The sequence below is a fragment of the Lates calcarifer genome, linkage group LG18 (assembly GCF_001640805.2).
Source record: "Lates calcarifer isolate ASB-BC8 linkage group LG18, TLL_Latcal_v3, whole genome shotgun sequence".
Classification (NCBI taxonomy): Eukaryota; Metazoa; Chordata; class Actinopteri; family Centropomidae; genus Lates; species Lates calcarifer.
Genome location: NC_066850.1, coordinates 17,009,383 through 17,032,711, shown reverse-complemented (window position 1 = coordinate 17,032,711; position 23,329 = coordinate 17,009,383). Strand labels below are relative to the sequence as shown.

General features: G+C 41.9%; 2 protein-coding genes across 5 annotated transcripts in view; one reads left to right on the top strand and one right to left on the bottom strand.

Annotated features, from left to right (window-relative positions):
* The window catches only part of scube1 (signal peptide, CUB domain, EGF-like 1), a 99,523-nt gene extending 88,436 nt beyond the window's left edge, over positions 1 to 11,087 (bottom strand). For all 4 annotated transcript variants that reach the window (XM_018697181.2, XM_051077534.1, XM_018697183.2 and 1 more), the window contains exons 1-2: positions 10,870 to 11,087; positions 8,402 to 8,524 (exon numbers count right to left, since the gene is read on the bottom strand). In XM_018697181.2, the coding sequence (XP_018552697.1) occupies positions 8,402 to 8,524; positions 10,870 to 10,957 (211 nt within the window). In that variant the 5' untranslated portion in view covers positions 10,958 to 11,087. The remainder of the gene's footprint in view (positions 1 to 8,401; positions 8,525 to 10,869) is intronic.
* A 1,853-nt stretch (positions 11,088 to 12,940) lies between these two features.
* Positions 12,941 to 22,129, top strand: samm50l (sorting and assembly machinery component 50 homolog, like). The gene is made up of 15 exons (XM_018697165.2): positions 12,941 to 13,112; positions 14,142 to 14,255; positions 15,342 to 15,443; positions 15,643 to 15,730; positions 15,901 to 16,007; positions 17,024 to 17,154; positions 17,414 to 17,501; positions 17,672 to 17,800; positions 18,445 to 18,516; positions 18,808 to 18,894; positions 19,150 to 19,220; positions 19,567 to 19,634; positions 20,072 to 20,218; positions 20,368 to 20,509; positions 21,222 to 22,129. Exons 1-15 carry the CDS (start codon positions 13,092 to 13,094, stop codon positions 21,265 to 21,267), a joined length of 1,413 nt encoding a protein of 470 aa, XP_018552681.1. The 5' UTR covers positions 12,941 to 13,091; the 3' UTR covers positions 21,268 to 22,129.
* The last annotated feature ends 1,200 nt before the right edge of the window (positions 22,130 to 23,329 follow it).

Below are 23,329 nucleotides of genomic sequence, written 5' to 3'. Positions count from 1 at the left end.
AACTACTGTCAGACAGAATGTGAATATTAAGCAGCAAAAAAGCTGAGTAATTTTCTTTCTGCAGAGGTTTCACACTGCCAATGAAGGCATCGACCAATCACATAGACTGCCAGAGGCTGCTCGGGTCAAATCCCAGTAGGTGGTCTCCTGCTTCCTCAGATGCTGCACTAGCATCCCCAGTAGGACCTCAGACTGTCCCACTGATATTTTAGTTTTTTGAGTGTTTTGCTATTTCGCCCCCACAGTGTAAAGGCCCTCAGAGTGGACTTCCATGCTGTTTTCTGTCTGAGTGCTTGCAAAGTCTGGCTCAACAGGAAGTTTCTTCTTTTAAAGTTAATGTGCCCATTTCTGTGCCCAGCATCAGTACTACAATCCTGCTTCTGTGGAACCTTCCAGAAGTTTCCATAGTTTCCTGTGAAAAGGTTTCACCTGTTAAACTCCATTGTGGCTGTAAAACATGTGATGTTACATATGCATATGCTATAAGAGCTATGTGGCCTGTTGGTTAAGTTTGGTTAAGTTTGTTATCCATATGATTTAAAAAAAAAAAAAAACAAACCAAACAAATAAAATTTGATCTTCCTGTTTTATATGTAATTGATTTTTCTGACAGAGACACAATCTTGAACGTCAATTGGGACACAAATGCACACACAAATGTATGTGTGTGTGTGTGTGAGTGTGTGTGTGTGTGTGTGTGTGTGTGTGTGTGTGTGTGAGTGAGCGGAGATGGCAGAAGCTTTGGTGTTAAAACACATAATGAGAGGAAGGAGAAGAGGCTCCTATTCAGAGCAATGGGTCAAACCAACTCAAACCAATCAATTAGCCGGTAAGTGACAAATGTTGAGTAAACACAGGGGGGCTTTTGCAGGCCAGTGACAGCTCCGTGGCAACCAGCCAGATCACTCATCCCCTCTGTAACGTCATACACTGTAAAAAATGTGCATATTAACGGGCCATTCAATCTCAAACTGGGTCTCATATCCCCCAAAATAATACCCTGACATGGCTCTATTTCTATTTTTTAAATCCATTCAGTACCTTCAGAGTGAATTTTAGCACACAAGACATGTTGAAATAAGGCAGAATAAAGAAAATAATAATGCATTGTGGTTGAACATTTATGGAATTTAAAGATATTATTGTTAAGATTATTTTTTTACAGCAGGAATGCTATCACTAATCCCTCAAGGCTCATGGAGTTTCTCTGCCCTGAGCTCTGGAAACACTGCAAAGTCGCTTGGATTCATAATAATTCATCACAATCATCACAATCTTTTGAATTTTTTACTCTCTGTGATTAACAAGTATACTCTATTGACAGCTGGTTACAGTTCAGCTAGATCTCTCTATAAACTCAGGCTTGTTTTAGAAACCCCCAGATACACACACACACACACACACACAGCCACACAAGCACATGTGCAGTAAAGCAGGTTTAAAAGATACACAGCTCCTCCCACATACTCTTCATTTGACAGCACAGGGATAAAAGTTCACATTTTTCCGTAACGAGCTGGCAGTATCAGCTTGTGGAAAAGTCTACAGAGAGGGTAACGTTCATGAAAGCCGGATCAGATGTCAGTGGTGAGCAGCTTCCAGAGAAGCACATTCACTTGAGAAAATGACTCTTCTTAGGACACTGCAGTGATGGAACCATTCTGAAGTTCAGTGATAGGAACTGAAACGCCCATGGTGTCCCTGGCTTAAAAACAATCTGCGTGAAAGCTTGTTGTGGCTGGGATGTGATCCTGCTGAGTCCTGCTGAACTACTGGGCAGTTGGCTTCTGGCTGAACAATGTGGCCTGCGAGCTGCTAATTTGTAGTGCGGAAATGTAGTGGAGGCTGAGATCACAGGTCGTCTCCCTTGGTCACCGGGGCTCAAATCCCAGCCATTACAAAAGCACAAGAGCAAGCCAGGGTTTTCGCTCACAGGCCACATCCCTCTGGAACCTCAAAACTTCACATTAATAATGTGATCATCAGTACAACCCATGTTTGTGTTGCTTTCTTTACAGAAAATAATGCCTCTAAATTTGTGCTGATTCCCAATATTCTAATTCTCAGTGTTTTAGTGATGTTTTCACCTCATAGCCTTTTTCAGTCTTGACAAAGGTATGTGTGGTTTTAAGCATGACCCTAGCACATTTAACTATTGTTTTCTATGTGAAAATTCAAACCACTTTACATTATTGCTTTTTTGGCACCTTTTTGGTGCTTAGCTCTCATTGCTGTGGTTTTCTGCTCTGTACCTCCCAGAGGATTTTGCCTGAGAAATATCTGCGGAACACTGAGTGTTTTCCTTAGGAAACATGAACTTTTTCAAGAACTGGACATAAGGTCACTTTCTAATATGTTTAGAGTTCCAATCAAGTGTTTTAGCGCCTGATCTTGATCCAAGTCTTTTAATCCTGAGTATCTGCCAATGCAGATGCACACAGCTGCACAGTTAGCCCAAAGCGGGCTTGCATTAGCACTAAGACCTTGTTCAGGGAGAAATCAGAACTGAGTCAAAAGTTTCCTCTTTCATTTCCAACAAGTCATCCAAGCTAAACAGCCATATAGATGTGCAGTGTCTCAGTTTATGCACTTCCATAGTCACATTTGCTATTTTGAGTACATAAGTGCATTCACACTGACAAGTATGGCAACATGCAGTATGCAGATGGTGCACTCAAAATGGTCAAAACATCATCTTGGCTACATAGCGGAAGGACAGCAGCGACCACTGACCTATTTCTGAACTTATGCGAAGGGCAGCCAAGGAAGCAGGACACGTTGTCAGCACCGATGGCATGTCCCATGATGCATGAAACAGGGGACACATACGAAGAAAGTAAAATATTCATTTTAACTCAAGAGAGCAAAGCCAACAGTGTGTTTGTGTATTTTGTTATGTTATGTGTATTACAGCACACTGATGGAAGATGTTTTCTATCGAGGCAGATGGCCGCCCACCCTGAATCTGGTTCTGCTCGAGGTTTTCTGCCTCTTAAAGGAAGTTGTTCCTTGCCACTGTCGCCTAGTGCTGCTCATGGTAGGAACTCTTGAGATAACTTCTGTTGTGAATAGAACTGACTTGACTAATACTGATTCAGATGCCATCACCTGAGGACATCTGTCAGACTGCACACAGCTCCCTCTGGAGACACTAGAGGTTTTATACTGTTGTTTTCACATATGCAATACTGCTCCTCAGACACTGAGGTGGAAAACTGGTGAAGTTCATCTTTAAGTTTCATTTTGTGAACATCCATTGCCATTTTTTTTCAGCTGATTATACTTAAGATGGGTAAATACCAATAACTGAAACTTCTTGCATTAATTCTTCATGCCATTGAGCAATTTACATGCCTGCAGTAAACATACATAGAATGAAATAGCCTGAAACAGATTGTAATTGACAACTGTTGTGCCCATACAGCACTCATTTAAAAACAAGAGAAGATGAGAGGAGGAGTGAGCTATATGAGTGATTGGAGCGCTATAAAGTATGATCCATTTTCAATGGATTATCTTAGACTAAAATGTATTTAAAAATGGTGACAACAATGCCTTAACTGGCCGTCTGGATTCTGTGGAGCAGGCTTAATTGTGTCATATTCATCTGTGAGGGAGGAAAAACAGATTTGCTTGTCTGAGAGTCACCAGGCCTCACTATCCAAAATAGCTCTTAACATCCAGGAATATGGAGAATAAAGAGTGCACCTAGAGGTCTCTGAATAAATACAGGTGTTCTGGACAGAAAAGTCTGATAGGATGATGAATGAGAGATAACACCGTGGCTAGATCATACATTTCTGAGCCAATTCACACAATCCATGAAGATCGTGGAGAAACTTTTTTGTCAAACCCTCAGTTGTATCCAATTTTTCATAATCCACTGAATGTTTTACTAGACTGTTGAGTGATTCTTTGCTGATATGGAGTGATGCTGATAATTGAGAAACAGAGACGACCTGCGGGATGCAAAGAGCCAGTGCAGAGGCTCTGCTGCTTCCAGGTGCTTCCAGGAATAGCAAAACCGCTAATGGCACTGGCCAGCAAAGTGGCCCGTAATGCCTGTTGATGGAAAACACAGCCGTCCAATTACAGCACCCATATCTAATCACCAGGGTCAGGGGTCAACTCCTCTCCGCCATCCATCTTAATTTGGCGTCCCTGTCACAAGCTGTTGTCTCATCACCAGAGGGAGTTTGATAGATCTCGGTGTACAGTCAGGAGGCGGAGAGTGCGTTTCACACACACACACACACACACACTCTCACACTGAACATCCAAATGATGGATGTAGAACAGTGACGTAATAAAGTGCAGTTGACATTCTAGCTCCATTGAAGCAGAGTACAGCTCCCATACACACAGACATACTTACAAAGAAAACACACACAAGCACACACACTGATTCAAATGCTGGCCTGGGTGAAGTGATGTAATAAAAAGTGGCTGGCAGGACAGGTCTGCTCAGACAGCAGCTTTATGAGAGGAAGATCATATTCCTGAAAAGCCTGAACCTTTTGCTGTCTCCTCTCAGAGGACAGAAGAGCAGTTGTTATTCAGGACGCCTCGTTCAGACTGTGTGTGTGTCTGTCTGTCCACTGTAATAAATCACATGCTATATGGCAAACAGAAAAGACAACAGAGCTGTGTAGTTAATGTATTTCAGGATTTTAGTTTACACACTCAATAATCCTGCATATCTAAAGGGTCAGTTCAAACAAAAATGACATCATCATGAGATACCAGTGTACACAAATGGTAGGAAAAAAAGACAGACAGAGAGCTTACGAGAAGTTGTGTTTGTGCTGTAAACCCATGATGAGTGGAAAATGTTCTGTAGAGAGCTGAAGTCATGATGTCCCATCCGTGCTAACCTCTGTCTCACTGGCTTCTGTTACTTTATGCAAATATAGAATGTGTTCCTGTGGTTCACCGTCATGCAGCTGTGATTGTTATTTTATTAACAATAAGATAATAACAATAAGAGCTGAAATATTATACAAACAATATTAGAGTTTGTTGTTTTTTAATTACCATCATTATCTAGACATATGGAGTGAACCACACAACGATACTGTTGAGTAAGGCTCTGTTCCAAGGCTGGATTTTTAGTTACTAGCAGAGTTACAAAGGTCAATGGGTTTCTGAATTAGGTTTTTTTTACTTTTGGAAAAGAACCTGGAAGCTCTGGTTTCACTTCAGCTCTCTATATCCCAAAATGGAAACATTTTTCAGCTCATTCAACTCAGAGTTGGCGATTAGCATCTACAAATCAGCTTTAGAACACCTGTTTTAAGGTGCAATAGCTCACACCTTTACTACATGTTTATGGCTGTTTAATGAATAGTTTGTCAGACTGGTGATCAGTTTAAGATTGCGAGTTTCAGTATGCGACTTGGTGAAAGAGGTGAAGACATAAACTATGGGACATAGTAGTGTATTCTGTGACAGACATATGAAAGACTTCTGCACGTTTCCAGTTTGCAAACCTACCGGCGCGCCTGCAGACCATCTTTACATCAGCTATGGACCCGACCCGGCTGACACTTTAATATAAGATAGGTGACCTGAGCAGTTGCCTGATCATATCTACTCTGAGCTGACGCTGTAGGGATGCACCATGAGGAACTTAATAAATGTTCAAAAGAATTATGATAATAACTACATAGACAACTAAAAACATAGTGACACATGCAGATGTGCAGGCAGAAGCACCCAACATCGTTTCAGTAAATCTTCCACTTGTGTTCCCGCCTGCTCAGATTTACTCGATGGTACAGACACACTCACTCCTCTCCAAAAACGTGTCTAATATTATGCACAGCTGGCATGGTGTGGACATCTTCATTAATTATTTATATCTTCTGAGCCAATGCTGGGATTTAACTGTTAACTGACCTGGTGTTCTTTTCGCGCAGAATGGTGGAGATCAGAATGTATTATTTCACCTGGATTAACTGTATAGTTTACAGAATTACAAGCGGTGCGGTTTTCCATGCAGCAGATGCAGAACTGATAAGCTACATCAAGAAAATGCAAAAGCACTGTAGCATCATTTATAGCGAGGCAATCTGCCTTGTTATGTGCAGTGGAGCATACAGTACATGGGAAAAGATTAGAGGGTTACACTGTGTATGTGTGTGTGTGTGCATGTGTGTAAATACATGTGAGTGAGGCAGGATTCAGCCTAACAGATAAAGAGCGAGAGCATATCTGTGCAGTCGGAAGGCTCCAGCTGTGGTGTGCTTTGAGGCAGAAGTGAGTGGAGGTGTGAACGCACAGCGAGGCACTGCCCCCGTCTCACCCTAACACCCTCACTCAGTCTACTTCCTCCCTGTTAATTAGAAGAACCTGTTGGGAGGGGGGCTTATGGTGGTGGGGGTTTTGTGGTGGCGGTGATGGGTGGAGCGAGGTTTTGAAACAGCAGTCTAAGCTGCTATATCACATGAGTGGCCCTGCTCTTGTACATACATCTATACAGATTTTGTCTAGATGCGTTTATGATGGACTGAAGTTCACACCAGACATTAGTGATTACATGTCACTTCCCAGCTTATGTTTGATTTTGTCTGATGGGAAACTCTCATTGTGGCAAGCAGGGCTGTCCCAGTCAAGGTTTTTCAGTCCATATCCCAATCCCAGTCCATACTGGGTGAGCAGAGATTCAGAGTCCAGTTCAGAACTTGTTAAATATGCATCTGGCCGACAGGTCGACCAATTAATCGGCCCGGCCTCTTAACAATAGGACATTTTAAAATCTGAGTTGGTGGAATTTTGGTCGGTGGCTGCTCTGTCCCCACCAGTCACGCAGGGACATACATCACTGATTTGCATGGAGGCTTCATCCATGAAGTCAAGGTAATGTTACTATGTTTCTGAAATAATTGATATTTAAATGAAAGTTATATAAAGCAGCATTTTCAGAAATGATGTGCATGATAAGGTTGTTGGTTATAGTATGACATTATTAATGCATTGGACTGAAGATATGTGCTGCGCTGCCAAAAGCTTGAAGTGTATGTTTTGCTAGAATTTGGCTAGCCAATAGCCATATGTGTTCATGTTATTAACCCCTCAACTACTGTGATAGACACCATGAAATGGCCCCGGTGCTTCATGAGACCGGGAGATGGGATTGAAGCAGTAGCACCCACAGTACCATAAATGCACAAGAGCCTATAAATTACATTTTTTCCAAAAGGAAAAAACAGGGAGAGAAAGAAATGATTCAACTGTTACTTTACTTACCAATTTAGCATTCTCACTTCAAAATACTCCAGCCACCTTAAGCTTGGTTTATACCTCTGCATAGGACTGATGCAGAGTATGTGCCACAGTCTACGTAAGTGGCCTAGGCCATTGTGAGCATTTATATTTGTGCACTGGTGTGTCTGTGTCAATCTGCAATCACAAAGCTATAACGCTAGCAGGCGGTTGGGTTTCTGAGCCATTGTACTGAGTTTCTTGATGTTGCAGTTGGAGCTAAGACGTGTTAACAAAAGTCCAGCTACTGACCAATCACAGTTGTTGTGGTCTGCATCACTGCGACATGTCTTTACATTTCAAGGAAGGTGCATGTACAGCTACAGCGCTGGGTGAGCAGGTACGCTGAATCAATGCAGAAGTATAAACTGGCCTTACCCTGAGAGTATGCACAAACATTAATGGTTTGTAAGGGTGGCATTTAACAGTGTAACAGAAGTAATCTGACTGAGAATCACCCACTGTAATTGATGAAATCATACTTCATGTTCTCATTCTAATGATTTAATTCAGATTGACTAAAAATGGTCTATTAAAAATGGCATATGCATAATCAGCAAGTTCAGCTACTGCAGAATTAAAGCATGTCATGCACAGTGACACAAACTAATGTTGTGGTGATAAAGGGGTAATCCCCCATATAGACAGTGAAATCAAAAAAGGCAAATATCAAAAATATAGCTAACAGCTTTAGTTTTAGCTATTTATGGCATTAGCCACTTGCCCAAAATGAACTTAATACCTAGGGATACTGCCTGAAACTATTCTCAAATATGAGCTACTTAACAAATTTGAGGTGAACAACCACGCCACCACACTCAAATGCTCACAGCCTCTTCCTGGCTGCACTGAGCTGCTTACCAATCCAATCTTTTTATACACCTTTGTAGCCACGAGGTGATGATTTGTACAAATGGTGATAAGCCTGTCAGTAAGCTTTGACAAAGTTTGCCAGATTGCAGAATTTGCATCTGCCCTTAAATATGAACATACTGGTTAAATGGATATGCTGCAGATGTGTTTTCAAGTATGATGTAGAGAAAAAAAGCTTAAAGGAGAGCAGGATGCTGGAGAAAGAGAGGAGAGGGGAGGAGGGGAAGTAGGAGAAGCAGGGTGTTAAAGCAGGAAGGTCACTCACCCTCACACTGCTTGCCATCTCCCTTGTAGCCCGGCTTGCAGATGCAGTTGTAGGACTTTGGCGTGTTTTGGCAGAGGGCGTCGATGTGGCAATCGTCTGAACCCTCTGCGCATTCGTCTGCATCTGCGCAAACATCAACATCCAGTCAGACCTGACTCACTGAGGGTTCAGCAAACCCTGATTCTGCATACGACATCTCTCTACACAGGAAGGTTTCCTTTAACAGCAGTGAGCAGGGCTCTGTCCAGAGACAGCTGGACTCATCCATGTAAGATCTGTTCCCTCTCACGTCTTTGACCTCAATTCCACCTTGTATTAATTTGACATATGTACGTGGTATGCTGTCTGCACTGCAAGGCGAGGGTCATGTGACAGACAGAGACAACCAAAGACATCCCTTTGGCCCTACTAAATAGGCTAATGCTGCTTATTCTAAAAAGGTAGTCATAGCCACTGAAGAAGCTTGCTAGTGCGAACTCGGCTACCCCCATCAGTCATGTAACCCTTGTCATAGTGATTCCTCAAAAGTCTCCTGAAGCAATGCTATTGTACCTCCTCAGGCTTCTGAAAATTCTTCATATTATCGTGAAAAAACTCTTTGGTTGACCTGATCATAACTCATATGCTTACATACCAAACTGGTGACTGTGAGTCAATAGTCTAAAATGGAGTTAATATCCTGAGTGTGTTTCTCTCCTGCAGCTTTAAAATCATTTAAATCAAACAAGAAATGGCTAAAGTGAATTTAAGGGCAATAATGTTTTTCACAATTTCTTATCAATGCAGTTCTCAGATAGTAATGTGTAACATTGCCTCGTTTAGCTTAATGCAGCCGAATTTGCTTTCTCAAATCAATCAATCTCAGGATATCCTTGCTAAAAGTGTCAGAGAAAATCACTAGCCCTTTGTATGATAGTGAGAAAGAGCTCTAAGGTCAAGGTCCAGCCTCAGACAACATGCAGAGAATAGAGGGTTTAACAGCTCCCCAATTGATCAGGTTATTGATAGAAGAGTTGGTCACATCTGGGTCTGAATCCCAGGGCACAGGGCCAAGTCATTACACAGTGTACATACACACCCACAGAGAGGGAGGGGGACCTGGAGACAGAGTGAGATGTTCTGGTTCCTCCTGTCATTCAGCAGACCTTTGCATCACTGCGGGGCTGCTCTGATCACCCCATGCTTCCTTTAGAGTACAAATAGCCTGTGTGGGCTGGAAGCAGCGCGCGGTTCGGCCCCTGCTCTGTCTGGCACTCTGCCCGGGCTCAGCCGTATAAAGGCAATAAATAAACGATAGGACTGAATTTACAATAAATATTTGTTCAGTTTAAAAAAAAAAATGTTGGCAAGTGTTTTATTGAGACCTGAAGGAAGGGGGATGGGGGGCAGAGTTTGAGAGCGTTTGATGGAGCAATGTTCACTTTTAGATCCTCTTCTCTGTCCCTTTCTGCAATGTGCTGTATAAACCCGAGCCCTCTTGGTTTTGACAAAGCCAGGCTCACTGTCTCAATATTGACTCTTCGCCCATTCACAGTGGTGGGAGGCTGAACAATGTGCTGCTGCTGCTGCCTGGTCGATATTGGGCCCATGCTGCCTGCTTGTACCTCCTGGGACTTTGACGGCCCTCCCGCCACCACCCCACCCCCCTCCTCAACCCACTTTTTTTCTTTTTCTTTTTTTTTCTAACACTCTATCCACCTCCCTCTTCTTCCTCCTCCAGCTCCGGACAAGCCACCAAACCCGGGGACAAGATGCTCTCTGGCGGGCTTAGCGAGACGACGGGCCCCGCTGCCTAATACCACCTTCGGTGAATCATTCACAGTCAGCCCTCTGACTCAAAATCAAAGCGCACGGGTGCTTAACCCCGAGATCAAGCTGCGGTTTCCCACTGAAATTGACGTTTGCGCGCAGGAAACAGAAGTTTCAGTGAAGTCTGGGTGGCTGGTAAACCGACTGGAAATTCATTTGCACATCACAGATGCCGTTCGGGGGGGTGGGGGTGAGGGGGCGGGCTGCGATGTAAACTTGAGTTTCTATCAAGACTTTGACATTTAATCAATAGAGATTACGAAATGACCAAATTCAACGTAAAACCGTCCGCTTCATGGCAACTCATGCGTGCGGAAAAGGGGTGAGTTTCCAGTGCCATTATGGGGATTTTTTTTTTTTTTTTTTTTTGGCATCACGATGTTATTTTAAAATCACAGCGCATAAAAATGACATAAAGTACATTATAATAGTATCACAGGGACATGCAATGTGCCGGTGTTAGTAACTGGCAACTTTAAAGTGGCCTAACTGTGTTATATGATGTTTTAAATCTCCACTAGTATCATTAGAATATTCATAGCAGTTATTTAGTCATGATCCCATCATTTTCCCATTGGAGTCGGTAAGACTGAGGCCACCAAAAGGTGCATGTAATGGTTGACAATAAAGCAAGACAGAGAGGAAAGGGGAGCTCTTACCTGCGAGTCCGACATTCCCCATCACCCTGCAAGTATTTATGAGGAGGATAAACAAACAAACGTCCCGGGAAAAACAAGCGCTCCCCATGCTGACAGACGGTGTGAGGATTCTAGCAGGGCTTTTCTGGGGGTTTGGACTGGTGTGTGTGTGTGAGTGAGTGTGAGTGTGTAAGTGTGTGTGCGTGTGTGTGTCTCTGATACAAGAGGAGGAGGACCGCTTTTGGTGGATTGGCAGCGGCGGAGAGAGAGAGAGAGAGAGAGAGAGCAGGAGAGAGAGAGAGGGGAGGCAAACGGAGCCCTGTGATTGGCTTGTTTGTGCCAGGAGAGAGAGAGAGAGAGAGGGAGAGAGAGAGAGAGAGTATTTAATTAGCATGAACAGCGCAGCGTCATGGTGGAGGTAGGCTACACAGGGTTCCCCCAAAACCCGTGATAAAAATAGGCTACTAGGCTACTGTATATGGTCCCTATCAGGAGGACCCCTCATATGAGATATGAGATTTCTAGCCTACTTCCCAACCTGGAGTGGGGACGCAAAGTGTCGGATATTCAATTATGGTCATAGCGCCACCTACCGGAAAAAAGGAAATGGCATGTTTTATAACTTGATTTACTTCTCTTAACTGGTTGACCAAATCCACCTAAAACATGACTTGAAAAGCCCTAAAGACCTTAAAGTTGCTTTAACGTGAAGATTGAGAGTTTTCATCACAGGGCAATAGCGGCGCTGCGAATTCAACAGGAAATTGATTGATTGAGATGCTCGTGAGCTCATAACACACCTGTCAGAAGTGGCGTTAATTGATGTCTGACGTGTCCATAGAGTCCCAGGAATGGGTTTGACAAAATTTCTTCGTTGTGCTCTTCTGACGTAAGGCACGTGTAACGTCTCAAGCTAGCACCTCGACTTGCAGCAACGTCAACGGTGCTTTCTTACATTATGCAGCATATTATATCTAGTGTAAATACATTAAGCACCGTGAGCAGTCCTACACAATTTAAATAAGTAAAATATCACACACTACCTGACATAGTCTAGAGCAAACGTGGGGAAATGTGTTTAAATACATATTCAATGGGGGCCACATGTCATTAGTCCGGTAATCCAGCTATGTCACTAGTCACTACTGAAGTCCCTCTAAGTGAAGCAATAGTACAGTAAACAATATTCCTCGTTGTTTCCCCCTGGCTGAAACCATGGAGCTCCGGAAGTTCAACGACCACAGTTCAGGTAACTTCAGTTGTGTATTTAAAAATTGCGTTTTTATTAAAAAATATACATGCAACGCAAAGTCATTTTTCTGAGAAATAAAGAAGTATGCATTAATGACCTAAAACTATGTCTGGGACGGCATTATAAAACGTTTTACAGGCTACAACAATGAAACACACTTACAAGCTTGAAGCTGGCCGTGAAACGAAAATCTCATACCAGACTAAGATGCAGTCTACGGGTGTTCCGTCTAGAAGCTTGCGGGACATGTTCCATTTGAAATGAAATGAAAGTTCGCCATCTGCTGGAGAAGCTCCGTCAACATTTAGAGGTGACTTTGGCCCCACCTTTTAATGCGTTTTCATTTCTATCCAATCACAGAGAGAGGACACGGTGATGCCTTTAAGAGCAACAAATTTATGAGCATTGACATTGTCATCCCAGTTGGTAGCTTTCCTATTCGCGATGTGGTGCCAATTAAGTTTTACATTTTAAATATGACCATGCTCTAATGTTGCAACGGTGTAGCTGCAGCTGAGTTTGTTTCTGGGCCTGGCATTATGTCAGTGAAGCGAAAGGCTGTTTGTACTTTTATAATATTACTGCAGCAGGCAGCTCTTACATACTACCCACCTTTTCATTCTGTTGTATGTTTCTTAACTTCTGAGACAGAAACACTGGGGTCTACAATACACTTTTCATTATTCTCAGCTAATTTCTTCAACAGTTGACAGAGACTTTTTTTTTTTTACTGTCAATGTAGGAGTTTTTCCACAGAAAACATAATAGGGAATAGGGATTTGTAAATGTCAATAAATAAGACGTTAAAAACCCGAGTTGACGTACTGTAGGAAGAGTACACGAACACAACACGAGACTTCACCGACTGTCATGGCGTCTCCCTTGAAGGGGGTTTGGTACTGGAGAAAGTAGTCGCTGTCATTTTTCATTTTCTCCGTCGTGTAGAGCAGCTAACCCCGACTGAACAGACTTTTAGGAGCGGGCATTTACCATGGGGACTGTCCATGCTAAGGTAAACCTAATTTCTTCTGGACACTTAGCCTGTCCATGTATTTTTGCCCGTGACCTCCCTGTACAGTGTGTGCTGAAGCCTGCAGACTCCCCAGCATCTGTACACGATGTTTTGTGACACTGGATCAGAAAAGCAGCAGACGGTGACAGAGTGAAACGAGTGTAAACGTGAGAACTGTTGGTGGAGAAACGATGTAACATAATTCAATTGCACGTTGCGCTGCTATTTGGCTACAGACTGATCGGCATATGCAAATTTTGATGTCATCAGTTATATTTATTACGGTCATATTTCACTGGGCTCTCCTCTGTGCGTTGGGGTGGTATTTACAGAGAATAAAATGATGAAACATTTTATTAAACAATGATAGAATTACGGGAAATGATTTCACTTCTTTGAAATAGTCTTAGAATTATGTACCTCAGTAGCCAGATATCCCAGAAGCTAAATCAAATCAATATTTTTTATAAATTCCCCAGACAGTAACTTCTTTCACTTCATTAACATGTCAACGCCTCTAAGGACTACACTGTCTGAACTGTGCTGTGACTTTCACTGGCTGTAGGACATGAGACACTTGCTGAGTCCCTACATAAAGCACCCACCCATTGACTTAGCTGTCCCCTAAAGGAGTCTTTGTATTGGACTGTGTGAAGCCTAATTATATGGTGTAACGGTTGTGCTTTCACCTTACCCTGTAAGCCAAATATATACAAAAGAAGACCACCTCAGCCCATAATAGAGGCTTGGACAGTGAGGGAAGTCGCAGTGACTGATGTATTATTGACCTACGATGGTATGAAATGCACTTTACCGGCTACAACAGTGAAGCACACATAAACACCAAAGTAAGATGCAACTGGCAGGATGTTCTACTTGAAATGAACAAAATAACACAGCTTCACAGATGTGCAACTTCCCTATGGACACAGTCTCAACAACAAAATTGGATGTATTACATGTAATTTTTTTTTGCATCAGATAGAACAGGCAGTGTAATTCACATTAATGTCCTCATGACTGGCGCAGAGTCTGGATCCTCTCCCGATGCATGGCCGGGACTTGGGCGTCAATGCTGACGACTGGGTGGAGCCTCCAGAGCCAGAGCAGGAGGCCAAGCAGGAGATCCTTGAAAACAAAGATGTAAGTAGTAATATCACCACAGCAGCTGTTATGTAATATTTAAAAATGATAGTATCCACACGTAGTTAGCAGTTGTAGTAGTTAAGAAGACAACACCTATCTTTTTTAATGTAAAGGTTATTGTAACAGTAATCAATGGGTTAGAAGTTATACTCTAGGTTTCAGCCATGTTTGGAAGTGTACAACATTGATTTGAGCTTTAGGATTACGCTTTAAAAAAATGACCACAGCTCCATCTAAGTTTCAGTTATGAACTGAATGTGTGGGTTAGAGCTATTTTTACTTATATAGAATACTTTAAAAAACATTTTGAGTTTGCTGGTCACAAGAAGAATCTGCTGATGTAATCATGCCTTGAAGGAAAGAGAACAGAGAGTTTAGATATTCACCTGTCAATAAATGGAGGTGATTCAGGTCTGCCATGGTGTCCATGGCACCTGAACCTAACTTAACTGTTCACACCAGACATCTGAAGAATATGGCTGAACGTAAGCGGTTCAGTAGGAAGAATGGACCCAAATTCCTCCTGACCGTTGTGCAGGTCTGATCTGCAGCTAGTCAAAGTGCTTGTTTGAGGTTATTGCTGCCAAAGCAGGTTCAACCAGTAATTAAATCCAAAGGTTCACTTACTTTTTCCATGTGCAATGTGAATGTTTAATGGGTGTGTTCAATAAACACAGTGAAGGTTCTAACTGTTCGTGTGTTATTATCTTAAGCACACTGTGTTTGTCTGTACTTGTGACTTAGAGGAACGTCAGATTCCATTTAATGAGCAACAGAAAATCCACTAATTCCAAAGGGTTTCACATTCTTGTTCTTGCCACTGTGCAGTAGTACCTGCATTGCATTTACATTTATCCCTCCTCATCCTTGATGTGTCTTTTTAAATTTTCAATTCAGTTGTAGAATCTGTAGTAACAGTATGTGTGTATTTATCCTGCCAACACTCTGTGGAAATTATTATTATTATGCAGTAAATGTACATAAGCATGCTTGAACAAGGAAGAAAATCAGCTTTTAAAGATGTTGTCATCCACATGTGATGGTCATACGGAAGTAATTCAAATAAAATGTCCTTGATTGCAGGTGGTTGTCCAACATGTCAACATCCAGGGTCTTGGAAGAACTAAAGAGGATCTGCTCGGCTACGAGATCTCTGACGTCTTCCACGCCAAAAACCTAATTGATGTATGTATTTATGACTGTAATGCACAGCAAAGCATGATAATATCTTTGAGCTGTGAAGAATAGTCATCAGCTTTAAGGAGATTTTTAGCAGCCATCTTCTGCTTTAAGGTATTACAACACATTGGCTTTGATTGAAAGCTGACATTTCCATAAGTTGAGGTTTACTAAGTCAATCATTGTGTTCTTGTGTTGGTTACAGGTGATGAAAAAAGCTCACGTTGCCAGGCAGAGGCTGCTCCGCCTGGGAATCTTCAATGAGGTGGAGGTTCTTATTGATACATCTGAAGGTAACTGATTCATCGGTAGAAATGATAGTATTTAGACTGGGGATTTGGGCAATCTCTTGCTTTTGAAATGGTTTTGTATGAGACAGTAGTTGCACTCTTAGCTGACATGAATGTGAAGGCACAAACCTTATACAAACCTCGTCTCATCCTAATTGGTTCTCCCTCCTCAGGTGCAGACGCTTTGCCCAATGGTCTAGATGTAACCTTTGAGGTGACAGAGATCAAGAGACTGACGGGAAGCTACAACACCATGGTCGGCAACAATGAAGGAAGCATGGTGAGAGCACCAACACATACATGTAATTCATGTTACTCATATTCTCCATTGTACTGGGTCCAGTAATATGGACATTGATTTAACTTTACACAGCAGTAAAAAAAGTTTATGAACTTTTTGTTGCAGTGTAATCGAGAACTCTTGACTTTCCCTAAGATGTGATGGACCTTCCTAAATGTGATTTTATTTTATTGCTTGCTTGTGTGATTTACTGCTGTAGTGTGTTATGGTAGGGCTACAATGAAAATGATTTATCAGTTTACTTTTTAATTTTCAATTCATAAAATTTCAAGATTTCTTTACTTAAATGAAATAGTAAAATTTCCATTTTAATACCGGCATCTCTAAACCTCAATGCATTTTGTTATTTTATGATGTAAATATCAGTCATACAACATATGACATGTGATACATTCTATTTCAAACCAACTCAAACTCCACCCCCACCCACACAGAAACAAGAAGGGTCAACCAGCATATAGAGTGGCTAAGCTCTTGCCAAGGAGACAATATAATTCAAAAGGCAGTAACTCAGTAAATAAAATAAGTTGACATGAAAAAAAAATTCAATAATAAATAAATAATAAAGACAGATAAAGGTTTTACGTCAATATCAAGTCTCTGCATTTAGGGATCAAAATGTACTTTGATGAGATTCAGTTCTGGGGAAAAAGGATACAGAGATGCTTTGCTGCCAGAATGCCAAAAGAATGTAGTGGGACAATACTGTGTTAATGCCGGAGCCCCTGATTTGTCTCAAGGATCTTACATCCAGAAAACTTGGAGTTGATTGTGTTGGAGAAGGCACTGGTCTTTTGACATGTCAGGACAGGGAAGCATATGGCATTAATAACAGCTGAATATCATTTAGATTTTGCTGTTCCAGTGAAATTAATATTTGACCCGAGAAATATTTACTGTGTTAAAGAGCCATTTTTTTAAAGTCATAATCATCACCACAGAGTTACATGGTTAGCAGCTATCAAGTGTTTGTGACTCTCTGTCCTGTTTTCCAGGTGCTGGGTCTGAAACTTCCCAACATGTTCGGTCGAGCTGAGAAACTCACCTTCCAGTTCTCCTATGGGACCAAGGAGACATCCTACGGCCTGTCGTTTTTCAAGCCCCAGCCCGGACATTTTGAACGCAAGTATGTCAGCAGCACAGGTCCCACATATGCTCTGTCACTGTCCGGTAGGACTGCAAGAACCAAATCTTCCTTAAGCATTGTAGGCGGAGAAGAATTAGTAAAATGCAAAACAAACCGTTCCTCTGAGGCTGGTGTTTTTGCTCATTCAGCTCATTAAATACAGATACTCAGGAGAAATGCAGTCCTCTTTACAACAGCACAGGCATCAGGAAGAAAGAGTTTTCCGAGGTGTTTTCAATGTTGGTGTCCTCTGTTTCAGCCTCACACTCAACATGTACAAAGTTACCGGTCAGTTCCCATGGAGCTCCTTAAAAGAGACTGACAGAGGCCTGTCTGCAGAACTAAACGTAAGAATGTGTGTGTGTGTGTGCATTTGTGTTGTCTTTTGAAAGGGCCCACCAGTGTCATTAGAAAGATTTGTATTGAAACAATGCAAACATGCATGTACAGTAATTTTTAAAAAAGTTGGGATAAAGATTTCAGTAACAGAGTTCTCCACCTCGCTGTCCTCCCTCAGTTTCCTCTCGGAATGACAAACCACACACTGAAGTGGGAGGGTGTATGGAGGGAGCTGGGCTGCCTGGCCCGCAGCGCTTCCTTTGCCGTGCGAGAGGAGAGTGGACACTCGCTGAAATCTGCTCTCTCGGTACAAACTGGAGACTTTTTGACTTTTTGCTTTATGTCATTTTGTCTCCTCTGAAAACTGTCTTTTCAAGGGATGCACTACCTTGGAGTTTTACTGATATTTTCAAACCCATTTTGGCTGATTGCAGATACCATTTTTAAAATGTAATTGAAGAGAAGAACACCAAGTATCTCCTGTACTGTAATTAACCTGTTACTCTTCTTGTGATGACCCACTTGTTGCAGATACAGCCATAAAACAGGACAAACAACATTTGATTCTCCCCCTAAATATACACATTGTAAAAAATGAAGAAAATCTTTTAAACTTGAACAAGATGGAAACTGTATGTAAGAACCATATTCCCTTTCCTGAGAGCTACAAACAGCACTGCAAAGACGCAGTGACAAACAGTGCACTCTGATGTGCCACATTGGCAGAATACACATTCAGCCTTGTCATGTGTGCATATTTAATTAATGTCACCTATCAGTCAGCCTAAAAAGTTAATCATCGATATCAGCAGATATGAAAACCAGTGCCAGTGCTGTGAAAATATCACTGTGCATCCCTGGTCTTTTCTTTTTCATATCTTCCATTTATGTGAATAATTTACAGGAAGTGTTTCTGAGTAAACCGTGTCCACATGTTGGTTTTGTTTGCAGCACACTGTGTCAATTGACTCAAGGAATTCTGCCATTTTCCCGAGCAGAGGTGCGTTACTCCGGATCAACCAGGTAAACCTTCACATGTGTGTGCATAGTTAATCCTCCTGTTTTATTTGCACTACTCATCCATCACCCACAACATCAAAACCAGTTCTATACATACATACATGTACATACACATGTGTAGACATTGTCTCACCTTGTTCAGAAGTCTTCTCTTGTTTTGAAGAAGTGTTAAGTTTGAGGGCTGAATACAAGAGGAAAGGACCAGTGTAGGATATCAAAATGGCTGGGTGTACTCTTTTTATATTGTCCAATGTCCAGCCATGACACTGAGGTGTCTGTGTGTTTGTCCTGCAGGAGCTGGCTGGATACACTGGAGGAGACGCCAGCTTCTTGAAAGAGGATTTTGAGCTGCAGCTTAACAGACGGCTCTTCTGGGACTCAGTAAGTGAGAAGTCAGACCTCGTCAACATCATTTGCTTTAAAAAAGCTGCAGCCTAAACTTTTGTTAGATCTTTTGGTTCATGGTTTGTGTACTTGTAATTGTAGTTTCTTTAAAGAACCACTAGGGGGCAACAAAGTACAGAGAAGCAGTAAATATGTAATGCTTTTTTTTTGACTGTCCTGTTTTCCTGTTTGACTGAATATGTTCTGTGAGAGGTTTTAAGTGTATAAAGGGGCTGTTTTGTGTCCTCTCAGGTCTTGTCAGCTTCTCTGTGGGGTGGAATGCTTTATCCTATTGGAGGACAACCATCATGCATTGCTGACAGGTCTGTCACCTGGATTTGACACATCCTCGGCTCCTGTTGGAGACCTCAGCAAATCACTATGGATAATAAGATGCAGTTAGATGAAAGCTGGGCTGTTGCTGAATTAATGTTAATGAATTGCTCTGAAATTACTAAACATGCATTTTAAAAGAAAAAACTATATTCATTTGATTCATTTATTAATTAAAGTTATCACTAAGATGGGCCAAAAAAAACAAGTCTTTTAATGTGTTATTGTTTTTCACTTAAGAAATGAACTATACTTCATTTACTTACTTTGTCGGTTTCACTATGTGTGAACACTGAACTCTGAGGTGATGATGTGATACTCATGTATTTTGTCCAGGTTCTACCTTGGAGGTCCCACCAGTGTACGAGGATTTGGGATGTACAGCATTGGGCCACAAAGTGAAGGTAACGATTGTTTATATCGACCAGATATAGAAAACATAGTTGCCTTTAATTGTACTTAGTTTTCTGGGGGTAAGGTTACGAGCTGGGTTCAAGTATCAGGTCAAAATCTAAGCAGAAAAGATAAGACACTGTTTGTAAGTTTGTAAGACTATAACAGTACAGATACTGTGCGTGATCTAACACAATACAGGGCCTGCTACACACATACAAAACTCCAGCATATATAAACAGTTCATAAAAACACAGAAATCTAACAACCACACAGCATGAGAGAGAGAAAGCAGAATATTTCTCTAGTGAGGAGCTTCCTGTCTTTTCTGAGTTAGTAACCTGGATCACAGCGTTTAGCTGAATAATCAGAATGATGATTTAGTTCTGATTAGACAGTTTTATTAGAGATGTGTCCCATGTATGCCCTGTTCGTCTGTGTGTTCCAGGAGATTATCTGGGTGGAGAGGCGTACTGGGCAGGAGGCCTGCACCTCTACACCCCTCTGCCCTTCAGACCAGGCAAGGGTGGTTTTGGAGACCTTTTCAGGACACATTTCTTTCTCAATGCTGGCAACCTCTGTAACCTCAACTACGGTGGGTTCACTCAACAGTCAAGTCTGACTGTAATAGTAATAATGTACAGATGCTAAAAACTCATTTAGACTAATCAACTGTTCTGAATATTTAGCCAGAGCTCCTCACTTATCTCAGCCACATTCATTGGTTGACTCTTATTGATGCAGGTGAGGGTCCCCGGGCGCACCTTCAGAAGCTAGCCGAGTGTATTCGCTGGTCGTATGGAGCAGGCATCGTGCTGCGGCTTGGAAACATTGCCAGACTGGAGCTCAACTACTGTGTGCCCATGGGAGTTCAGAGTGGGGACAGGTAAGAATACTGTGCAACTACTACTACTACTACTACTACTACTACTACTCACCATTACTGATGATGTGTCCCCCTGATTTACAGCCAAAGAATTCCCATATATTTAGCCATGTTGGCGCATGGCTCTGTGAATGGTAGTGTGTGTCTGTCTGTGACAGTGTCTATGAAATATCTTGTCAGCTGTTGGATGAGCTTGCCATGAAAGGTGGTTCAGACAATCCTAATCCCCATCAGGATGAACTGTAGTCACCAATGAGGTTTCCATTAGCCTCTGCTATACTTTGTGTTCAGTGCAAATGATCAAATATTAGCATGCTAAAATGTTAAACTAAGATGGTAAACGTGGTAAATATACACCTGCTAACCTTTTAGCATTGTGAACATGTGTGAGCTAAGTAGGTGTTGTTCAGTTTTCATTCAATCATGTCTGTCCATCCTTGTCGCTGTAGTAAACAACAGGGTTTTTAAAGAGTAACATATCCAGGCTAATAATCCTGCACAACTGGTATGGTTACAACAGAGGGCACACCTGTCCACACCCACCTGTAATGGTTGAGATAAGAAGTTCAGCATAAGAAAACATGTGAACTCACAGAAGTCAGTGCAGCGGTTTATTTACTGAGCGGATCAGTTATATATGGTGAAGAAGCTTCATAATAGGCCTGCCGATCAGTCCTAACCTCACTTTCTTCTCTCCTCTTTCCTCTCACAGGATATGTGATGGTGTCCAGTTTGGAGCGGGAATTCGCTTCCTGTAACCTCACCACTCCACTGATTTCACTCCTTCACCAGAGGCTGTGCTGTGAAAAAGGGAAAACGTCTCGTTTGTCACCTGTAACTTGTTGTAGAATATGTAACACTAGCATGGGTCCTACATCCTGGGGAAATGTGCCTGAGTCCCACAACCCTCCTTTGATATGCCCTCCTTTGCAGGACAAAGTGCCAGTGCTGGGTCATATTATTAGGGACACTTAATCCAAATTGAAGGTGCTTTCATCGATGTGAGTGTTTAAAGTAACCAGGTATAAGATTTATTTAGCAGCAGCCACAAGACATGACAACAACTCTGGTGAAAATTCAATCATTGGACATCTTTGAACAAACTCTACTGCTCCTCTTTCCTGTGTTTGAAATCTCCAGCACTGGCACATTGTCTTACAGAAGAGTCACCACCGTGTTTCCTATGGTGACACAAAGTTAATTATTTATCTGAATGTTAAAGAGATTTGGGCATGTTCCCTGTTTGCCTTGAAGGACTGCTTCTTATCCAGGAGCAAAAAGTGAGTGAAATGAACACCGTGCAGTCCTCTGACCTAATGGGTTTGGTTGAGCTGTACTGTGATTGAATGGTCGCAGTAGCAGCAAGGGAATGAACCGAGAGAAACCAGCACTTTTTTAATCCAAACAGCGGCGTAGGAAGGGGAATCGGCCCTCATGCCAAAGTGGATCATTCAATCGTTGTGTGATGCTGAGAACAGGGGGTTAGAATTAATGTGTTGGGCAGGCAGCAGAGGTGGGAACCTCCTCCCCTGAGCAACATCCACCACCAGTGCTCTTACCTTTAGTCCTCTTTTTGATGTTGGTGAAACTCTTCACAAATAAACCACACTCTCTCCCCTGCTTTCTCTTTGGGTTTTTTTTCCATTCAACTGTCATGTGGAAAAAAAAGACTAAATGCAGGTATATGCTCTGGATCATGTGTGCTGTAACTCATTTGGTATTTGCCTTTTCTTTGTTAAGCTCTCAGCTATATGACTGACCTGTGGAGGGGAAATTTGTGACAGAGCAGATTTTATTCCTTTGCAAGGACCGACCTTGATTAAAATATATATTGCATCTGTCATAAAAGTTAAGAAATCATTAGTAGCAGTGAGTGACATCAGAAAAGCAGTGTTGCAACAGCATTATAATCTGTTTTAGAAAAACGTTTAGTTAGCCTGTGGGACAAAGGGACATTAAATTGGTGGAATAAATGCTGGAGTACCAGCCAGGAAGTTCTCAGGTGCAGTCTAACCTGTGTATGGCACATCTGTAGCTCTAAGGCCACAGAGGCTAGAATGGATCTTTGTGTGGCTGCTCTGCCTCCCCGCAGGTTTGAACCTTTGCTCCACAGGAACCTGTGCAAAGCAGTTGAATGTGGATGGTGCCAGATGTGTGTTTGATCAGAGCTTGTTCTGTGTGGGAGTAAAGGCAGGTGTACAGCAGGTGAACACAGCAAAGTCACATCAAAGACTCACATTAATTTAAGTATATTGAAAGTGGAATAAAGTTCATCTCCACATTGTGCAGAAATGTTGCAGAGGGACACTGTACCTTTAAAAAACTATCCTCACTTTACCAAAACACAGATCAATCTTAGATCTTCAGAACTGCAAAATAAAGAACAGTACACAACAGTGCCAGCATACTAGGCACTCTGTGGTTAAACATTATGAAGTTTTTATGATAATGGTTGATTCATGCACTAGAACTTGATTGAACTTGAAGACACAACCTTGCCACCCCTATAGCCTCTGGTTCTTGGCACTGTCTATCATAAGGCTATATAAAAAGCTAGACTTAACACCAGCTGTGAGACTGTAGTCTGAGACCTGGCACAGAACTCTTCACTACATTACATTAATTTATGAACCTATTTAGAATTAAAAATAAAGGCATAGACACACCTCACTAGAGATGAGTAACATACAAAATCACCACAATGAGATATACTCACAATAGCAATATGTTTGCCTACTGTAAGAAAGGAATGGCTCCTACTACAGCAGGTAACATTAACATCATGATTAATGGCTATATTGTACAGTGATGAACCCTTTA